Below are 22,017 nucleotides of genomic sequence, written 5' to 3'. Positions count from 1 at the left end.
TGGCAACAATACCTCTGGATTTTCTGCAGCCATTGAGATAGCCAATTCAGCCATTAGCTAGTGAGTGAGCACATTTAACAGACAGATTATGAATGAGGCAACAATACAGAATGTCATCTTTTATTTCAGGGTATTTTAATAGACGTCTATTTGAGTATTTCAAAATGAAAACACATGCAACTAGTTTGAAGAGTTTCAAATGGCCATTTGAGGAATTCATAAGCATCATCTGGACAAATTAGTGATGTCCCAGCCCAGCTCGTGACCTGTAGGAATAACTAGTTTGATGCAGTCCGTGATGAATTACCACAGCTATGTTACTTATTTGCTTCATAAAACGATACTATAAAGTATATTTTTGTTTTATTGTTAAATATATATACAGTATATATTATGTATTTAACAGCTACATTTCAGGCGACGCAATGACTTCATAAGATACATCATTGTCACAACACAACTGATTGGCTCACACGCATTAAGAAGGAAAGAAATTCCACAAATGAACTTTTAACAAGGGTCACCTGTTAATTGAAATGCATTCCAGGTGACTACCTCATGAAGCTGGTTGGTAGAATACCAAGAGTGTGCAAATCTTTCATCAAGGCATAGGGTGGCTACTTTGAAGAATCTCAAATATAAAATATATTTTGATTTGTTTAACACTTTTTTGTTGACTACACGATTCCATGTGTTATTTCATAGTTTTGATGTCTTCACTATTATTCTACAATGTAGGAAATACTAATAAAAAAAATAAAGAAAAACCTTGGAATGAGTAGGTGTGTCAACTTTTGACTGATACTGTATATACATCTGTATATCAACAGTTGATGAGTTTTATTAACTAAAAGTACCAGAGTAAAACCTTTAACTCCAATCCATTTGAATGATACGGTTTGTCTCAAACAGTTTAAGTTCCCCTCATCTATCCCCTCATCATGTGTTTATCTTACAGACATTCTGCCTGATTCACCTGATCTGGTGGAAGACATGCTAAAGTGTTTTGGTTCCTTGACCAAGGATGACTACTACAGTGAGGCCCTGGTAGAAATGGCTGAACTATACTGAGCAATAAAAAGCAAATCCGTCAAGGCTGGTGTCTGAAATGCATTGCTTCGGCAAAGCCCATGTCAGCCCAGCAGCCAAGAGAACAGCTTGACATCCTGGCAGCATTAAATTAAAATAATGTTTTTATTTCACCTTTATTTAACCAGGTAGGCTAGTTAAGAACAAGTTCTCATTTACAACTGTGACCTGGCCAAGACAAAGCAAAGCAGTGTGACACAGATAACAACCTCAGAGTTACACATAGAATAAACAAGCATACAGGAAATAACACAATAGAAAAAAGAAAGTCTTATATACAATGTGTGCAAATGGCGTGAGGAGGTAAGGCAATAAATAGACCATAGTAGCAAGTAATTACAATTTATCAAATTAACACTGGAGTGATAGATGTGCAGATGATGATGTGCAAGTAGAAATACTGGTATGCAAAAGAGCAGAAATGTAAATTAAAACCATATGGGGAGGAGGTAGGTAGATTGGATGGGCTTTTTACAGATGGGCTATGTACAGCTGCAGCGATCGGTTAGCTGCTCGGATAGCTCATGTTTAAAGTTAGTGAGGAAAATATAAGTCTCCAGCTTCAGCGATTTTTGCAATTCGTTCCAGTCATTGGCAACAGAGAACTGGAAGTAAAGGCAGCCAAAGGAGGTGCTAGCTTTGGGGATGACCAGTGAGATATACCTGCTGGAGCGTGTGCTACGGGTGGGTGTTGTTATCGTGACCAGTGAGCTGAGATAAGGTGGAGCTTTACCTAGCAAAGACTTATAGATGACCTGGAGCCAGTGGGTCTGGTGACGAATATGTAGCGAGGGCCAGCCGATTAGAGCATACAGGTCGCAGTGGTGGGTGGTATATGGGGCTTTGGTGACTATTTTTATTTATTTATTTTTATTTCACCTTTATTTAACCAGGTAGGCTAGTTGAGAACAAGTTCTCATTCGCAACTGCGACCTGGCCATGATAAAGCATAGCAATTCACCACATACAACAACACAGAGTTACACATGGAATAAACAACAATTTCGGCAGATCATTTTAGAAAGAGAGGGTCCAGATTGTCAAGCCCAGCTGATTTGTAGAGGTCCAGATTTGGCTGCTCTTTCAGAACATCAGCTATCTGGATTTGGGTGAAGAAGAAACGGTGGGGGCTTTGGCGGGTTGTTGTGGAGGATGTCGGGCAGTTGACCAGCAAAACGACAAAACTGATGGCACTGTGATAGACTGCATCCAGTTTGCTGAGTTGAGTGTTGGAGGCTTTTTTGTAGATGACGTCGTCGAAGTCGAGGATCGGTAGGTGGCGGAGTGCACATTTAATTGTTGCGAACGCCATTATACCAACGAAGAAGAATGTCGCCACAGCCAGTTAGACCACAGCTTGAAGTTATTGTTGTGTTTGAGGCACGAGTTATTAAATGTAGCTTAGCTAGAGTAGCCTCCAAATGGCATAGTAGTAACGTTAGCTAGTCGTCTTAAAAGGAAGATGTCAACAAGTGCTGTCACGATGTTAATCATCACTGCTGCTGTATGCAGCCTGTTGCTCGTTGCTCAAGGGCAGATGGACGATGAGGAATGGATTGATCCCTATGATATGTTGAACTACGACCCAAGCACAAAGACCATGAGAAAGCCTGCTGAGGTACAGTACAAGCAGCTGCGCAATGCCTGCTTTTCGTGCCATGACTCGGTGCCATTAGTTGAAATTATTATTTTATTGTTTAGGGTGTCCCATCAAAAAAACAAATGTGTGTTATTAAAGACCATTTTCCAGTACATGAAACTCTTCGCGGCAAGAAAGCCATCACCCATTCAACATATCCTAGATTTGTTTTTATTACTTCTTAACAAAATACATTTTTTAGTGGTTGTCATACGCTTACAATGTTTTGATTATTGATTGAACAGTCGTTAAGATTATATTTGGTTGTGATCTTTGCAAAATAATTTATGGACGCAGCAGTTATTCGCTAGAATCGCAACGCTCGTTGATATAGGCTGTCGCAAAAGTTAGCCAAAGAGCCATTTTACTGGTTTAAGTGTAAGTATAATGCAGTTGATTTGCGATGACACAAACATTCTATTAAGCAGGACATTCAAACGAGCCTTAATCTTATTGTAATCCAAAAGTAGTGTGAAATGCACTCATAAGTAATATGTAAATCGGGGCTTTTTTAAAAATGGCGTTATATTTTTGGGTATTTTACTTTCGGTTTTGTACACCAACTTCAAACAGAAGAAAATGCAATATTTTTGGTTATGAATAATATATTTCACTCTGTTTTAAATGGTACACTGATTATCTACACTAGACTTACTTGTTTTGTCACAAACTGAAATGGCAGAACGATTTCTGCATTGTGCAGCTTTAAATGCGGAAGACACATTTCGGTTTAATGCATTCAGTTGTGCAACTGACTAGGTCTCCCCTTTCTGATGGTTGGCCAGTACGCTTCTGACTGTGCCAGGGGATGATTATGAGGCCAGATCGTTCTTCAAGATGTTTATAGATGACCAGCAGGGTCTAATAATAATATGTGGTTGAAGAGGATACGACAGGTCAGCACCTCCGTGGTAAATAAATGTCAGTTGGCTTTTCCTAGCCAAGCTTTCAGAAGTCAAGACAGAAGATCTGAAATTTGGCACACATGCTCAGGAATATGATTCTAGTTAACACACGTGATATATCAGACACCACTGTCCTGATTTTGGCAAATTACACTGATTGGCCCAAGGGGGCTGCTATAGTAATCAACTGAAAACCCACACTTGTAAAAAGCATACTTCCTGTCCTATTTGAGCATTAATTTGTCACTAATTGGCCCAAAAGGGGGCGCCGTAACATTTGTGGGGGACGACATGTTTAATGTTGCCATGTTTTTGTCGTTTTCTTTGACATGTTTCCTATTGCAGTAGCTAGCTATTTGAACAAAAACATGACAAATACACATTATTTTGAACATCTCTTAAATGCTTATGACAGAATGGCGAGAAGGTGAAATGTCACTTTCCTGAGTTTTCTTTTTTTCTTTTTTTCACACAGGTTTCACAGCTGCCTTCATGCAATCTGGTGTTCAAGCAAATCCTCACCAAGTTTCTAAAGGAGATAAAAAAATTTGGCCTGGTATGTTTTGGCATTGTCTCAACTTGTGTGAACACTAAATCGATGCCCTAATGCTCTTTATGTAAAGGCCGGAGCTATGGATCAGTAGGTAACCATCCTCAATCAGTAGGTGCCCCCCTCAATCTTTTCCCCAGAGCTGATCAATCAGATTCACATTCTGCTCATGTTGTTTTAAAAAAATAACCCCCTTTTTCTCCCCAATTTCATAGTATCCAATTGTTAGTATTTACTGCCTTGTCTCATCGCTACAACTCTCGTACGGGCTCGGGAGAGACGAAGGTCGAGAGTCATGCGTCCTCCGAAGCACAACCCAACCAAGCCGCACTGCTTCTTAACACAGCGCGCATCCAACCCGGAAGCCAGCCGCACCAATGTGTCGGAGGAAACACAGTGCACCTAGCGACCTGGTCAACGCGCACTGCGCCCGGCCCTGGGCTCGAACCCAGACTCTCTGTTGGCACAGCTAGCGCTGCGATGCAGTGCCTTAGACCACTGCGCCACCCGGGAGCTGCTCATGTTATTTTACACACAGATTATTCTTTTTTTACATAGTTGCTGCTCACCCTCCCCCGCCCGTCATGTTTCTTACATTTCTTCCCCATCTCTTCACATTTCTTTACTCACCCTCTTCTGAACCAATTTGATTGACATGATGTAGCCTACGTCTCTGCCTCATATTTATGAATAGCAGAAATAAAAACCCTGCAGCTATTTGAAATGAATATTCTAAAAGTAAAGATATTTTGTAGGCTAATTTGGGATGTAGGCTACAACCTGTTGTAAGCTAACTAAGAATATTGCAGTAGCACAAGCAGGGCACAGTCTACACATTGCATTGGGGCAAAAACAATCAGCGTTTTAACCAGATATACATTTGTGATGTTTGCAATAACCTACTTTTACACCAGACAAAGACGTCTAAACATCGCCACGTGGAGGAAGGAGTATGGAATTACTCTAAAGCCTTTAATATCAAGCAAGCCTTTTGAATTCGAGAACAAATATCTTGAGTGTTGCAAACAAAAATCATGATATTGAAAGCCAAAACAAATGTGCTTATTTTGTTTTGAGCAAAATAAATAATATTGCAAGGAAATAATTTTGAAAGGCAAGAACAAATGAGTTGTAAATAAATGCCCCCCCAACATATTCAGTGAAACGGGTCCCTCTTTCCCTGCAGTTTTTTCTATGTTTGGTTACGTTACCCTGCATTTTGCTTTCACTGCCTAGTAGAGCTGGGCGATATGGCCAAAATCTATATCCCGATAACGATACATATCACGCTATAGCACATTTTCTGTCATAAATACATAAATAGTTTATATAAAATTATACTCAACAAATAAAAGGTACTTACTCATTTGATTATTTCTCCTTTTATTTAGAACCTTTGATCAAATTTTCAATTAAGCATGTAACAAAATATTAAATATTAATGTATAAAATCTAAAAAGGTAAATGGGAAACATTTCAACTATAGTTGCAAACAAAATAAATATAGGTCTAAAAATGTTATATACAGAAGTCAGAAGTTTACATACGCTTATGTTTGAGTCATTAAAACTAGTTTTTCAACCACGCCACAAATTTCTTGTTAACAAACTATAGTTCTGGCAAGTCGGTTAGGACATCTACTTTGTGCATGACACAAGTAATTGTTTAGACAGAATATTTCACTTTCACTGTATCACAATTCCAGTGGGTCAGAAGTTTACATACACTAAGTTGACTGTGCCTTTAAACAGCTTGGAAAATTCCAGAAAATTATGTCATGGCTTTAGATGCTTCTGATAGGCTAATTGACATAATTTGAGTCAATTGGAGGTATGCCTGTGGATGTATTTCAAGGCCTACCTTCAAACTCTGTGCCTCTGCTTGACATCATAGGAAAATCTAAAGAAATCAGCCAAGACCTCAGAAAGAAAATTGTAGACCTCCACAAGTCTGGTTCATCCTTGGGAGCAATTTCCAAACACCTGAAGGTCCCACGTTCATCTGTACAAACAATAGTACGCAAGTATCAACACCATGGGACCACGCAGCCGTCATACCGCCCAGGAAGGAGATGCGTTTTGTCTCCTAGAGATGAACATACTTTGGTGTGAAAAGTGCAAATCAATCCCAGAACAACAGCAAAGGACCTTGTGAAAATGCTGGAGGAAACGGGTACAAAAGTATCTATATACACAGTAAAACAAGTCCTATATCGACAACCTGAAAGGTCGCTGAGCAAGGAAGAAGCCACCGCTCCATAACCGCCATAAAAAAAGCCAGACTACGGTTTGCAACTGCACATGGGAACTTTTTGGAGAAATGTCCTCTGGTCTGATGAAACAAAAATAGAACTGTTTGGCCATAATGACCATTGTTATATATGGAGGAAAAAGGGGGAGGCTTGCAAGCTGAAGAATACCATCCCAACTGTGAAGCACAGGGGTGGCAGCATCATGTTGTGGGGTGCACTTCACAAAATAGACGGCATCATGAGGAAAGAAAATTATGTGAATATATTGAAGCAACATCTCAAGACATCAGTCAGGAAGTTAAAGCTTGGTCGCAAATGGGTCTTCCAAATATACAATGACCCCAAGCATACTTCCAAAGTTGTGGCAAAATGGCTTAAGGACAACAAAGTCAAGGTATTGGAGTGGCCATCACAAAGCTCTGACCTCAATCCTATAGAAAATTTGTGGGCAGAACTGAAAAATTGTGTGTGAGCAAGGAGGCCTACAAACCTGACTCAGTTACACCAGCTCTGTTAGGAGGAATGGGCCACAATTCACCCAACTTATTGTGGGAAGCTTGTGGAAGTCTACCTGAAACGTTTGACCCAAGTTAAACAATTCAAAGGCAATGCTACCAAATACTAATTGAGTGTATGTAAACTTCTGACCCACTGGGAATGTGATTAAATATAATTCTCCCTACTATTATTCTGACATTTCACATTCTTTAATAAAGTGGTGATCCTAACTGACCTAAAACAGGGAATATTTAGTGGGATTAAATGTCAGGAATTGTGAAAAACTGAGTTTAAATGTATTTGGCTAAAGTGTATGTAATCTTCTGACTGTGTGGGTATATATTTTTGGGGGAGGGGGGGGCTTGCTTGTTTTGCATGTTATTTTGACATTACTACGTGTCACATTCATTTGCATTTGGTACCTTGGGTCAAACATTAGCACTAACTCACAAAGCCGTTTATTATGTTCAGCATAGGAGAGCCAAGCACAGGAAGCAGCTCTTTCAGTAGTTTAGTTGGAATAGGGTCCAGTATGCAGCTTGAAGGTTTAAAGGCCATGATTATTTTCATATAAAGCAGCTTAATTGCTCATTCCAGATGTTAGATGTGTTGATTAGAATCACCTGGACTATTATCTTCAGCACCTAACCAGAGTTTCTAAACCCAGAGGCGCAACATTGCGAGATTTATGGGAATGTTTGCGAAGCAGGCCGGGGTTTGAGACATCTACGGACTTGATATTGCAGCTGACAGTGCAGGCAGTTATTAGCATCAGTCATTCACAATTTTCCCACGATACATCACGGTTTTGATGCTCTTAAACACAGCCAATGAGAGTGGAAAATTGTGAGTGAAAAAAGTGGAAAATTCTTCCATAGTTGTTCATTTTCTCAATCTAAAGGCACAACCTGGATTAGAGCAAAAGTCTCAAGTAGTTGAACATGTGTTACTCCAAATTTGTGAAAGTGACACTGATGTGTACCTGCACATGAGCTTAGCTAGCCAATGTCACCATGACATTGCCTATAAGTGTGATCAGGGATTTCTATTGGTAGAAGCAGTTTCTGCCCATGGTCATACTGTACTACTAGCTAAGAAGCTAGCAAGCAAGTTGATTAACACAAATGACTGTGGTCATTTCTAGATAGCTGCAGTGCCAAAACCAACTTTTTCTAAACCTCAAATTACACTGCAACCGGAAAGTATTCAGATCCCTTGGCTTTTTCCACACTTTGTTACAGCCTTATTCTAAAAAATTCCACTCCTTAATCTACACACAATACCCCACAACGACAAAGCAAAAACAGGTTTTTAGAAATGTTTGCCAATTTATAAATAGAAATTTAAAACCTGGAGATATCACATTTACATAAGTATTCAGACCCATTACTCAGTACTTTGTTGAAGCACCTTTGGCAGTGATTACAGCCTCAAGTCTTCTTGGGTATGATGCTATGAGCTTGACACAACTATATTTGGGGACTTTCTCCTATTCTTCTATGCAGATCCTCTCAAGCTCTGTCAGGTTGGATGGGGAGCGTCGGTGCACAGCTATTTTCTGGTCTCTCCAGAGATATTCAGCCGGGTTCATGTCCGGGCACTGACTGGTCCACTAAAGGACATTCAGAGAGTTGAGTTGAGTTTATTTTTATTTTTACAGGGACAGTGCACATTATTCAACGTTTCAGTAAAAGTGCCGGTTTTAGCCAGCCGGCTAATTTTCAACCGCAGTCCCTGGGCAGGTTATTAAAAACAATTACAATATAGACAATAGCAACATAGAACAAGCAAGACATAGCAACATAGGACAAGCAAGACATAGCATACAAACAGAGCAACAGGACAAAAAGCAGCAAGACAGTTCATAAAAGCAACAAAGTTTTTCCACACCTCACAAGCTACAGACAACAGACAACATGGAGAGCGGCAACACACAGCTAGGGACCATGTTCACAAATCTGATTGACCTTTAGCCATATCTTCAAGCATTTTGTGAAAGTGTGATATGTGTGTCTGATGGCAGTGTATTCCAGACATGGGAAGCTCTCACAGAGAATGCAGATTTACTAAAGGTGCTTTTCCTTAGGGGAACTATACAGTCACCTCTCATGGCAGACCTTGTGGATCTGCTGCCATATGTCTGGGTTTTCTGTTTAACAAAAATATTGAGTGGAGGGGGAGCCAGGCCATTAAGGATCTTGTCCTGAAGCCATTCCTGCGTTGTCTTGGCTGTGTGCTTGGGGTCATTGTCCTGTTGGAAGGTGAACCTTTCCCCAGTCTGAGGTCCTGAGAACCCGCTCTAGAGCACATTTTCATTGCTCTGTTCATATTTCCTCTCCTGACTAGTCTCCCAGTCCCTGCCGCTGAAAAACATCCCCACAGCATGATAATGCTGCCTCCACCATGCTTCACCGTAGGGATGGTGCCAGGTTTCCTCCAGACGTGACGCTTGGCATTCAGGCCAGAGAGTTTAATGTTGGTTTCATCAGACCAGAGAATTTAGTTTCTCATGGTCTGAGAGTCCGTTATGTGCCTTTTGGCAAACTCCAAGCAGTCTGTAATGTGCCTTTTACTGAGGAGTGGCTTCCGTATGGCCACTACCATAATAGCCTGATTGGTGGAGTGCTGCAGAGATGTTTGTCCTTCTGGAAGGTTCTCCCATCTCCAAGGAGGACCTCTGTCAGTGACCATTGGGTTCTTCTCGCCCGAATGCTTGTTTGGCTGGGCGGCTAGCTCTCAGAAGAGTCTTGGTGGTTCCAAACTTCCGTTTAATAGTGATCGAGGCCACTGTGTTATTGGGGACCTTCAATGCTGCAGGAATGTTTTGTTACCCTTCCCCAGATCTGTGCCTCGACGCAATCCTGTCTCGGAACTCTACGAACGATTACTTTGACCTCATGGCGTAGTTTTTGCTCTGACATGCACTGTCAACAACTGTGGGACCTTTTTAAATAGACAGATGTGTTCCTTTTCAAATCATGTCAATTGAATTGACCACAGGTGGACTCCAAGTTGTAGAAACAGCTCAAGGTTGATCAATGGAAACAGGATGCACCTGAGCTCAATTGAGTCTCATAGGGAAGGGTCTGAATACGTATGTAAATAAGGATTTCTGTTTTTTATTTTGAATAAATGTGCAAAAATGTCAACCTGTTCGCTTTGTCATTATGGTGTATTGTGTGTAGATTGAAGATGTTTTTTAAAATCTATTTTAGAATAACGCTGTAATGTAACAAAATGTGGAAAAGGTCAAGGGGTCTGAATACTTTCCAAATGCACTGTATGTACACTATATATACAAAAGTATGTTGACTCCCCTTCAAATTAGTGGATTTGTCAAAATCACGGGCATTAATGTGGACCCGTATACTAAAACGGAGAACAGCATCCTGTTTGTGAGAGTCTCATCTTTCCATAGAGGGTTCATATTCGTGTGTAGCCCAAATCGTTCGGAGATACTTTTTTTCCGCTAGAAACCTGATTTTTCGGGACATCTCCTGGTCTGCTAAATACTGCTTTAGCTTTGCCACCTTCCACAGTAGATGCGGAAGGCCGACATGAGCGGATGTGGTGGATCAAGACGCAGCCCATGCAAAAAAAAGCAACATAACTCGATGTTAAACAGATTGATGGGGATTTTTGTATTAAGCTAATTAGATGTCCACTCAGATATCGGCTCTAGGGGGTTATGAAATAAATAATTTGTGCGGGCTGGTAAAATCCCTCCATGCGAGGTTGAAAACCAAATGGCCAGTAGCCTATCATAAAAGCGTCAAGAAAAGTTAATTGTGACCCAGTAGCCTATTTCCCAAATATTTTAATAGCCTGAGAAGTTGTCCAAAATGTGCCGCATTCAAAAAGAACAAGAAGGAAAGTCAGTCCATTGGCCTAGGCATAGGCTATTCTCAATCGCAGCTTTATGAGAGACGGAACAAACAATATAACCTAACTCAGTACGGTACGAAAGCCTGTTGCTCATCAGTTGACTGTCATTTCTTCATGGGCGCGCCACAAAGACGTGCACATACACCTGACCTGGCCATGCTGAGACTCCACCAGAAAGATTAGAAAAGATTTGCCTTCACTTAGCCTCTGCCCACAACCATTATTTTTCGCTATGAATCGTCCAGTTATAGTATGTGATTTTGCGCTATAGCCTGACAGGGGTTGTAGCAGAGGTATTTATAATAGGGGGCAATACCATCTTTTATAAAAGTTGAGTACATAATCACAATGGGATAAAGGTTGACATCGCCCAACCCAAGTTTTACCCCCTTGTGATGTAATATGCTATCTGTATATGCCAAGTGACTGTACTTTGTTGTGCTATTTATTTTCTATTCCTTTCCAACCACTAGCCCAGTGATTTCCAGAATGATCTCTACTACGACGCCAAAGTAAGACTGTCTCGGCAAGCGTTGGCGGAGATCTGGAAGCTTCTGGAGGGAATGGACACCTGTAGAATGGGGGATCTGGACGATGCCCTCAGCCAGATCCTGGTGGATCTCAAACCACATGAACTCGAGGCCTCGAGATGGCACTTTGAGGACACCTTTGGTGTGGAGATCGACACAGTCATGAAGGTGATAATGTGTAGCAGAAGGACTGTGATGCTCAAAATCAAGTGCACACCACATGTGCACACCGCCGCACACACCACATGTGGTTTGCCTAAAGGAATTGCTTGATTGACAGTTTGTAAAGTAGGCTACAGGGAGGATGAAATTTAAAATAACTTATTTTTCTGTGAGGGAACGTCTTTTCTGGAAACACAGTAACTCATGGGCAAGGACTAGCCTACACACAAACTAAAGGACATATGAAAACAAAACTATTCTCAATGGTGCTGGCTGGCATGTCTGATCTCTGCTTGAGGAGGCGAGTCCGATCTGCTCGACTGACTGAGATGCGTATGAAGCGAACTGCCACTTTTGTGTTCATCGATATCTTAACCGCTACGATTCAGAGCACAGTCATTTACTGTACACTCAAGACAAGACAGAACCCATACCACTCGTTGGCATTACAACGGCAGGAATATTTCTCATCGTCATTGCAGTTATTTAAGGAGCGACTGCCCCTAAACTAAAATGGCCTATGAGACATCAATATGAGCGAGAAACATTTTATTATTGTGTCAACATTGACTACAAAATGTAAATAGGATCATTTTGGTCATAAAGTAGTTCTCGTCCAAAACAGATTTGCATGATAGGAAAGTCACGGAATGAAGGGTACCGTAACAGTTTTCCGTGCGTTGGGTTTATTATAATCCTGCCCACAGCTGGCAGTACCCAAGTAATCGTCAATTAGGAGCGCTGCTGCACGCAACCTGATCGTAATGCCCATGGTCAATTTGGTTTGACATTCGATATCCCTATGTGGCTAGTTGGAGACATCCGTAAACTACACAATGTACATGGGGCAATATTTTAAAAGGTCAGTAGCTCCAAATGTTTATGACTTAACCTCAAACCATCAAAACATTTTAGAAATGTAGATACAAATATTGAAAGCATTTAATGAGACAACTAAAATATGTGCGACATGAAAATATTGTCCCAGAGATGGGCTATCCGAAGTGGAGCCAAATTTTCCACGCTCGCTCACCAGCTGGCTGAAGCTAAATGACAAAATGATTTAGTTAACTCTTCCCACCTGCGAACACGAGACACCCACATCAAACCACACCCCGAAACCAAATCCTGTTTGAATTCAGTCATGGCTGTTCTTAATGAACCAAAACAAAGCCAAAGAAGTGTTTACCAAACTCTGTCCTGTGGGCCCCCCTTGGTGCATGTTAAAATTTTTCCCCTAGCACTTCACAGCTGATTCAAATAACCAACTCATTAAGCTATTATTTGAATCTGCTTGTGTAGTGCTAATGAAAAATTCTAAACTGGCCCCCAGGACAGAGTTTAGGAAGCCCTGCTCTAAAGGACCTTCTCGCTCTTCCAGGTGTTTGTTTGTGTCTTAATTATAGTGGTCATCGTCTGCAGCGAGCTGTGGTCTACAGTCTCCTGGTTTGTCCAGTTCAAGCGAATCTTCACCATCTGCTTTCTCATCTGTCTGGTGTGGTTTTGCATCCTCCTCTACAAGGTAAATTATCAATACACACTTCCATGCATTCTGTAAAATGTCCACTTGCTAATAACCCCTTACTGTCTATGATGTTCTATGTCTAGTAGTAAATAAATATAGTTGTTATAATTCATTTGAAGGTACAAAATTACTTATTTTCAGACAGTGGCCAGTCTGGCTACTTTCAGTGTAGGGTCTGTCTGATTCAGGTTGATTCATGTTCTCCGAAGTTTAAAAAGAATGTAGGCAAAATGCTACAACAGTATTTTATGTCTTTGCAAATAATATTTTTGGGGGGGGTTTATGAACAGGTAAGGATGACTTAAGCTAGTTCAGCTAGTTATAATGTGCCATAGTCTATAATTTAAAAAATCTAAGCCAACTAAATAAATTGAAGGAACACCAAGGAATATCTTGAGGGAAAAAAAAAATGTCTTATCAGGAGAGTTGGACTATGATGTGTTTTTTGTTGTTGTGAGATTGATTGATAGATGAGGGATAATAGCAGTTGTGGAACCAGGGTTCGAACTGTGGGTGTGTGGACCCAGGGACGGCAGCAACTGCCACTAAACCAGCTTCTGATCCAGGAATGGTACAATGCTAAATCCATCATATCTGTCATTGTAATTTTATTGTCCTGTCAGATTGACTTTGCCGTCGACGCGAAATGCACCGGGAAAATTGACTGGTGGAACTTAAATGGTGAGATGATGCAAAAAAACATTAACACCTGAGTTTTGCATAACACAAATATGGGATTACATTTGAATAAATGCGTCGTTCTTTTATAATAATTGGTGCATGAAGAGATAATATATCCATTTTGTAATGCCATTAAAAAAAAAAGGTATTAAAACGCATGGACGTTGTTAGAGACATAGTATGTGAGCGGAGAGGAGTGGAGCATGCTTAATTTGTCTGGAGCGTGGAGTGAGATTCCCAAAGGCCGGGGCATCGGCCTTTTAGCCCGCTCCAAAGTAGCGCTCCGCTAGCACTCGCTTCACGAGCTCAGAGCATGCCAGTGTGCTGCTATCTACAGCCCCTTCCTTTAGCTACGGTTACGGAGTTCGCTAAATATTTTCAAAAAGAAACTGATAGAACACAGAGATGCTAAATCAAGTCGACTTACAACGACGAGGACCAAGAGGGAATGCGGGGATATAGTGTCCACAACTCAATCATTGTGGAATCTGAAAAGACACCTATTCCATACTTTCTACGTGCACATGCAGACCGAAAGGAACGAGGTGGGTAGATAACTGTCATTGTAGCAAAGCATTTATAAGCCAAAAAAAATCGTGTGTCTTAAACGTTTCGTTCATTTTTGTTCTATTATCTATACTATAGGCCATCATTGATTTTGGCCCAATAAGGACTGGCATATTCCCATGTTCAAGGAGCTTTCCGTTTTGATTGGGTTATTTAGCCTAAACCTTTTAGGCCTACCTATAGAAACATTTAAAAACAACTCTGCCTTCCTGCCCAGCCTGGCAAAAGTGGCCCGAATGGTATTTAGCATCCCCAGTGGCTCTGCAAGTGTACAGTTCTCCAATAAACTTAGCATGAGCCTGAAGCCACAGGCACTATTAAGTAATTTTTCATTTCATTTTTATTTAACTCTTGAGTCACAGCCTATATGCGCAATTTATAGACAATAATGATTTAATACAACCAGCCTATTGTGTCGCACACGCAAATGCTTCACAATGTATTTATTTGTAGGCAATAGCCTTGAAATAATATAGCCTAAATAATTAATTTTCGTTCCTGACAACTATTTAATGACATGTAGCCGATTTTCGCTTCTTACATTCACCTTTTCATGTTTATTCAAATAATTTTCATTCAAATCCATATGTTTTGGTTTCAATACTTAAAAAACAATTGGTAGATCCAGGTAGTCACAAATAGTGTTGGTTAAATTGTGATTTTAATGAATGGAGCAAATTGGAGCAGAAGTTTTTAATTAATTAATTAATTTTTCAGCATGGCGCGGTTTTGACCTCTCCATGTACGACAAGCGCGATTTCCAACCACTCAACTCCGCTCACATACTCTGGTTGGAGACCATTTAGACCTGAGCACATTTTCTTGTATAATTATCAGTAGTAATAATCCTTTTATGGGTTAGGGCTGATAAAATAGTAATTTACAATCTCGCTCTTTACTGGTTTATATAATGATGATCTCTTAGTAGGAATATGTTTTTATATATATCCTTGTAGATTGAAAGTGTTCGGTTTAAGCTCTTTGAGTATGAGAAGTGGAGTTTATTTAGTGAACTGTAGGAATGTGTACTCCCAATAACTCGAGGCCCTCTCACCACTGGTAAAAAGTCCTGTGATATGCACAGAGGTTCGAGATTTCTGGTACAAACTCCAGGAAGACGGCAAAAAAAAGAAGCTCAAACTAGATTTGTTACACCCAACTGGATGTGTCAGCTAAGAACATACAATTCAATGACCATTTTATACCCTTAGTTCTCACGTCTTCCTTTCCAGAAAGATGTGTTTCAGTACTTTTCCATCATCCACTATTTCTCTGTGCTCCTCCTCGCATATCACAGGACTTGTTATCAGTCAAGAGAGGGCCTTGAGTTATCGAGAGTACACATTCCTGCAGTCCACCAAAACATTCCACTTCTCATACACAGAGCTTCCACCTAACACTACTTTATATCTCAAAGGATATATATATATATATATATATATATATATATATATATATATATATATATATATATATATATATATATATATATATATATATAAAAAAACATCTATTTAAGAGAATATAGTGATATATACCAGTAAAGATAGAAAATAGTCCGATTTGTAAATTACTATATTTTTTTATATCAGCCCTTACCCATAATTATTAGAACAGGTAAGTATACAAGAAAATGTGCTAATGGTCTCCAACAGCATAAACATTTTGTTACACTTTTTGCAGTAAGCTTACTGTGGAAATGCATATTGGTTTATGTTGCCATGAAGCCTACTATATTGGACTCCTTCCTACCTTTACCCCAGATTGGTACAGAGGTGCCATGACTCTCCAGGAAGGTCTCTGTAAGATGTACAACAAAGTCCTCACCGTCAGCCCAATCCTTCTCGTACCCCAAGCTAAGGTAACCTGTAGTTGACAACCGGGGTTGGGGACAATTCCATTCAAAGTCAGCCGTACAGGATGTAAGTGCAGAGCCTTTGGTCTAGCTGTAATGCCCTCGGCACATAAACTGCTCCCTACCGGAGATGAGGGATCCAACTCCAACCCTTATATCCTTCCCATCTCTCTGTATCTGTCTCTAATTCTACCTGTCCAAATCAAGTAAACAATAAGTGAATCCTTCCTGCATTGAAATGGAATTGACCGCAACCCTGTTGATGACCAATTACCTGTGTAGCATTTAGCCCATTTCCATGATGGTGTGTTATGTCTCTCTCTGAATGCAATCACTATGACCATCACCGACCTCTTCACGGAAACTCGGAAGCACTTTGGCCAGAGGATCAGCGAGTTGCTCGTAGCCATCAAGGTCCTACCGGTCACCCGGGATATCCCTGTGCTCCTCATCGTGCTTTCCATCCTGGTGCGTGTACACACACACACTTGAAACACTTTTAGAAGGCCTTGGGTAAATCCCATTTCAATTAAAACAATTCAGAAAGAGGATTGGTGTTGAAAAATCCTTAAGAAAATAAATGCCCCTTTTTAATGCTTGAATGCGAAATTTAAATTTACTTTCATATTTAAATGGAATTGAACCCATCCCTGACTATCACACGGCAGTCATAGTAACTGTTTCCAGTTGTAGCCAGTTCGCTACATGTCACTGAAGCAGTATATTCCTCATGTTCCTCAGGTGTTTATGTACTATAGCTGCCAGGCAGCCATCAAGCACTGCATTACGAGACTGTTGAGAATCGGCAGGCCCAGGGACACCCCTCCTCCAGCCATGGACCAGCCCGAACCCCAGGCCCATCTGAGAGGTACAAACCATGACCCACTGGCAGGGGGGGAGGCCCTTCAATGCTCCCCTCCCAGAAACGTGGAGACCCTGAGGAACGACGACTGGCCGTTTAGCAACGCCCAGGAAGAGGTACAACAACCAGTTGTAGGTGGGGCCACAACTGCAGGCAATGACTCACAAGAAGCTAAACCCTCTCTAGCTAAAGCCAAACCCAATGAGAGGGACGTGACGTCTGAATCTAAGGTGGCTACTGACGGGGAGTCTAAGCAGCTGGCCGAGACGCAGCCCTCACCAACTACACAAGGGAATAATGTAAGTGGATTGTGTTGATCTCCATCTTATCAGGTATGCTATAAGCATTATCACCTGTAGCCCAAGTGGCTATAAATGAATAGGCTGACGCATTGGTTTAACTATCTGCATTTAACATGGGCATAATCATTAGCTAGATCCGAAATGGGATCTTTTAACTAGTTAGCATGTTTTGATAAATGTTATGTCCAGACAAGTTGCATAAACACACTGAATATAGGATAACTTGGGGACAAAACACCACACAGAAACCACTTGGTGTCGGCAAGCTCCTCGGACCCAAATGCTGGTGACGGGTAGCACTTTGCTGGGCAGCTGGCATTGAAAGCCCCCTGCTAGGTGAAAGGTGTTCCAATGACGGGCCATAAGGTTATTATAGCTGGTGGTGGATGGTTGTCAAACTGTTGAAAAACGATCATTCAGACCAGACTTCCTGATTTGAACGTTTGTAAACTACATTATGGATATTGGAAAATTACCTATGTTTATGGGTATACAGTCAAGTCCCCTGTCCTTGTTTTTAAATGCCAACCACAGCACCTTATATGCATTAATGGGATGATTCAGATTCTACATCAGTTGGTTAATTTTTATTTTAGCCAAATTGTTCTGACGCCACTGTCCTTTATTGTGCTTTTGTTTGCCTGCCTGGTCATGGTCAATGTGCATGTACCTTCAACACATGATTGTGTGCAGTGATCCTGTCAGTGGTGGCAATGTTTTGAGATAATGTGTGTGATGTTCTGTAATGGTATTACAATAGACAAATCCACATGAATAGGCAGACGTACGTCATTGGGTATTACTAATGTACACTAAGTGTACAAAATATTATGAACACATGCTCTTTCCATGGCAGACTGACCAGGTGAAGGCGATGATCCTTTCATTGATGTCACTTGTTAAATCCACTTCAATCCGTGTAGATGAAGGCGAGGGGACCAGTTAAAGGGGTTGCACTACTCAATATTAGGAAGGTGGTGTTAATGTTTTGTACACGGTGCATTCGGAAAGTATTCAGACCCCTTTTTACACATTTTTGTTACGTTACAGCTTTATTCTAAAATGGATGTAATTTCCCCCCTCATCAATCTACACTCAATACCACAAAATGACAAAGCGAAAATAGGTTTTTAGAAATGTTTGCAATTTTTTATTTTTTTATTAAAAAAACAGAAATACCCTATTTTTGTCTTCTCTGTTGGAATCCGGTCCGTCTGCTGGAGAGTCAGTTCATAATTGTCCGTAGAGCTCCGAGACAGGATTGTGTCAAGGCACAGATCTGGGGAAGGGTACCAACAAAAATTCTGCAGCATTGAAGATCCCCAAGAACACAGTGGCCTCCATTCTTAAATGGAAGAAGTTTGGAACAACCACAAACTCTTCCTAGAGCAGGCCGCCTGGCCAAACTGAGCAATCGTGGGAGACGGACCTTGGTCAGGGAGGTGACGAAGAATCCAATGGTCACTCTGACAGAGCTCCGGAGTCCCTCTGTGGAGATGGAAGAACCTTCTAGAAGGACAACCATCTCTACAGCACTCCACCAATCAGGCCTTTATGGTAGAGTGGCTAGATGGAAGCCACTCCTCAGTAAAAGGCACAATAGCCAGTTTGGAGATTGCCAAAAGGCACCTAAAGGACTCAGACCATGAGAAACAAGATTCTCTGGCCTGTGAAACCAATAATATGAAACCAACCAATATCCTCTTTGGCCAGAATGCCAAGCGTCACGTCTGGAGGAAACCTGGCACCATCCCTATGGTGAAGCATGGTGGTGGTAGCATAATGCTGTGGGCATGTTTTTCAGGGACTGGGATACTAGTGAGGTACATCCTTGATGAAAACCTGCTCCAGAACATTCAGGACCTCAGACTGGGATGAAGGGTCACCTTCCAACAGGACAACGACCCTAAGCACACAGCCAAGACAACGTGGGAGTGTCTTTGGGACAAGTCTCTGAATGTCCTTGAGTGGCCCAGCCAGAGTCCAGACTTGAACCCGGTCAAACATCTCTTGAGAGACCTGAAAATAGCTGTGCAGCGACGCTCCCCATCCTACCTGACAGAGCTTGAGAGGATCAGCAGAGAATGGGAGAAACTCCCCAAATACATGTGTGCCAAGCTTGTAGTGTCATACCCTTGAAGAATCAAGACTGTAATCACTGCCAAAGGTGCTTCAACAAAGTACTGAGTAAAGGGTCTGAATACTTATGTAAATGTAATATTTTTTTTTTGTGTTTTTTTTTGTAAATAAATTTGCAACCATTTCTAAACCTGTTTTTGCTTTGTCATTATGGGGTATTGTGTTTAGATTGAGAAATCTATTTTAGAATAAGGCTGAAACGTAAAAAGTCAAGGGGTCGGAATACTTTTCGAATGCACTGTAGCTGTGGCTTCTCATAAGTTGGAATGATTTATTTCTAAATATTGCTCTTTGCTTACTGTTTGCAGACGCAGGAGAAGTCATCAGAAGAGAAGATGTCATCTATCTCAGGGCAGCATGGTGAAACTGATAGGGTGCCTGTACAAGAGACTGAACCAACGTCGCTAGCACTATAGACTACATTCTTGTCATTGACAGCAGTGCGAAATCTCAAATCCATTGGATGCCTTAAGCTAGTTATGAAGATGCAGTTTCTCAAGATAATGAAGAGTACTTCATTTTATTTCCCAGCAATTTAATGGGTTTTTACCAACATTTCGGCATCACTGTGCCTTCCTCAGGGTAATGTCATGAATACTTGAACCAGGTTATGTTGACGCAGTGAAATTAGTGTAACCAATGACCATAGTGAGGGGTGTGTCATAATGATTAAGTTAATTAAAATGAAACTGTTGAATTGTATATGGCATATCAAATATTGTATGCTATTGTTATCATATAGAAACAATGGAATAGTGTACATCATATCAGCGTCAATATATATTGTTAAATTCAATTCCACATTGTTTTTGTTACATGTAATCTTTTGGTTCAACCTTAATATATAATTAACATCAACAGGGGGAACACATTAGGAATACGCTAATAAGCTGTAAATAAAAAAAATCAATTTATAAGATTTGTTCATGGAGGAAAATGTGTTCATAAGAAGGGCCTGAGATCAAAGTCAATATTCAGACCACTAGGGGTCAATGTTTTTAGATAGGATATCCAGTAACCCTCCCTTTGTAGTAGTAGGATAGTCAATGTTCTTACACCTGATTGAGCTGTGGTGTTCAGCTATGCGTTGTTTTAATTGTCTTTTCGTTTGTCCTACTTAGGCTTTTCCACATGAACAGGTGATGAGAGATTACTCCCTTGGTCTTGCATGAGATGATACCCCTAACAGTTATCTTTTGACCTGTATGTGGGTGTCTGAAGAAAAATGGTTTTATAGTGTTATTGCACTGTGCGCATAGCATCGTATTGCGCTTTGTGTATAAGTCTGTGTAATGCATCATTCTTTGAAAATCCATAATTCCAGGTAGTTTATTTTTCTCTCATCAGTCTGCATGGTGAATTTGAGGTATTCAGAGCTCTCGTTTAGTAGAGTTTGGAATTCATTTAGTTCCTGCTGACTTCCTTCCCAGAGCACAATGACATCTATGTATCTCTTCCATAGAAGTATTTTAGAAAGTAAGGGGTGTGTCTCTGTTTTAAAAAAGGAATGCTTCTCCAAATTGTCCCACATACAGGTTTGCATAGTTGGGGGAAAAGGGGAGCCCATGGCTGCACCCTAAATTTGAAGGGAAAAGTCTGACTGAAAGACAAAGTAGTTATGGGATAATACCAGTTCAGTAAGATGTAAGATGCAATCATTGGATGGAGCAAGGGTCTCTCTGCTGAAGGAAGTGTTGTAGCGCCCGCAAGCCTCCAGTGTGTGGGATGTTAGTGTACAAGCTCTCCACATCAAAAGTGGCCAGGAGGATGCCCCCTGGAACTGAAACTTGGATTAGCTAACACAATGTGCCATTGGGACACAGGAGTGATGGTTGCTGATAAGTGGAATCTGTGTGATATTAACGGCTTTTAAAAAAAAGTATATATTTATGGAATAGCTACAATAGTCATTTACACCATTAACAATGTCTACACTGTATTTCTGATCAATTTTATGTTATTTTAATGGACAGAAATAGTTTTTGAAAGAAAATAAGGAAATGTCTAAGTGACCCCAAACTTTCAAACAGTTGTCTGTGTGTGTGTGTGTGTGTATACATACATACCCACCCACACTCAGTTAAGTCGGAGGTTTACATACACTTAAGCCAAATACATTTTAAACTCAGTTTTTCACAATTCCTGACATTTTAATCCTAGTAAAAATTCCCTGTCTTAGGTCAGTTAGGATCACCACTTTATTTCAAGAATGTGAAATGTCAGAATAATAGTAGAGAGAATGATTTATTTCAGCTTTTATTTCTTTCATCACATTCCCCAGTGGGTCAGAAGTTTACATACACTCAATTAGTATTTGGTAGCATTGCCTTTAAAATGGTTTAACTTGGGTAAAATGTTTGGGGTAGCCTTCCACAAGCTTCCCACAATATGTTGGGTGAATTCTGGCCCATTCCTCCTGACAGAGCTGGTGTAACTGAGTCAGGTTTGTAGGCCTCCTTGCTCGAACACACTTTTTCAGTTCTGCCCACAAATTTTTTATAGGATTGAGGTCAAGGCTTTGTGATGCCCACTCCAATATCTTGACTTCGTTGTCCTTAAGCCATTTTGCCACAACTT

At 40.7% G+C, this 22,017-nt stretch overlaps 1 protein-coding gene across 1 annotated transcript; it reads left to right on the top strand.

Moving 5' to 3' along the window:
• The first annotated feature begins 2,385 nt into the window (after nt 1–2,385).
• Nucleotides 2,386–20,357, top strand: LOC112253777 (chloride channel CLIC-like protein 1). Its single transcript, XM_024425759.2, has 9 exons — nt 2,386–2,707; nt 4,109–4,189; nt 11,291–11,515; nt 12,891–13,031; nt 13,658–13,715; nt 16,046–16,143; nt 16,510–16,605; nt 16,879–17,298; nt 19,749–20,357. The coding sequence occupies exons 1-9, from the start codon at nt 2,552–2,554 to the stop codon at nt 19,854–19,856; spliced, it is 1,383 nt and encodes a 460-aa protein (XP_024281527.1). The 5' UTR covers nt 2,386–2,551; the 3' UTR covers nt 19,857–20,357.
• The last annotated feature ends 1,660 nt before the right edge of the window (nt 20,358–22,017 follow it).

Source organism: Oncorhynchus tshawytscha, linkage group LG07, assembly GCF_018296145.1.
Source record: "Oncorhynchus tshawytscha isolate Ot180627B linkage group LG07, Otsh_v2.0, whole genome shotgun sequence".
NCBI lineage: Eukaryota > Metazoa > Chordata > Actinopteri > Salmoniformes > Salmonidae > Oncorhynchus > Oncorhynchus tshawytscha.
The sequence above is the reverse complement of the archived record's forward strand: the minus strand, read 5'-3'. Positions and strand labels throughout refer to the sequence as shown.

Bases quoted from the DNA above. Each gene is read 5' to 3' on its own strand.
- LOC112253777 (XM_024425759.2), top strand. From the start codon at position 2,552: ATGTCAACAAGTGCTGTCACGATGTTAATCATCACTGCTGCTGTATGC. The intron at 2,708-4,108 runs GTACAGTACAAG...TTTTTCACACAG, and splicing joins CCATGAGAAAGCCTGCTGAG to GTTTCACAGCTGCCTTCATG. The intron at 13,716-16,045 runs GTGAGATGATGC...CCTTTACCCCAG, and splicing joins TGACTGGTGGAACTTAAATG to ATTGGTACAGAGGTGCCATG.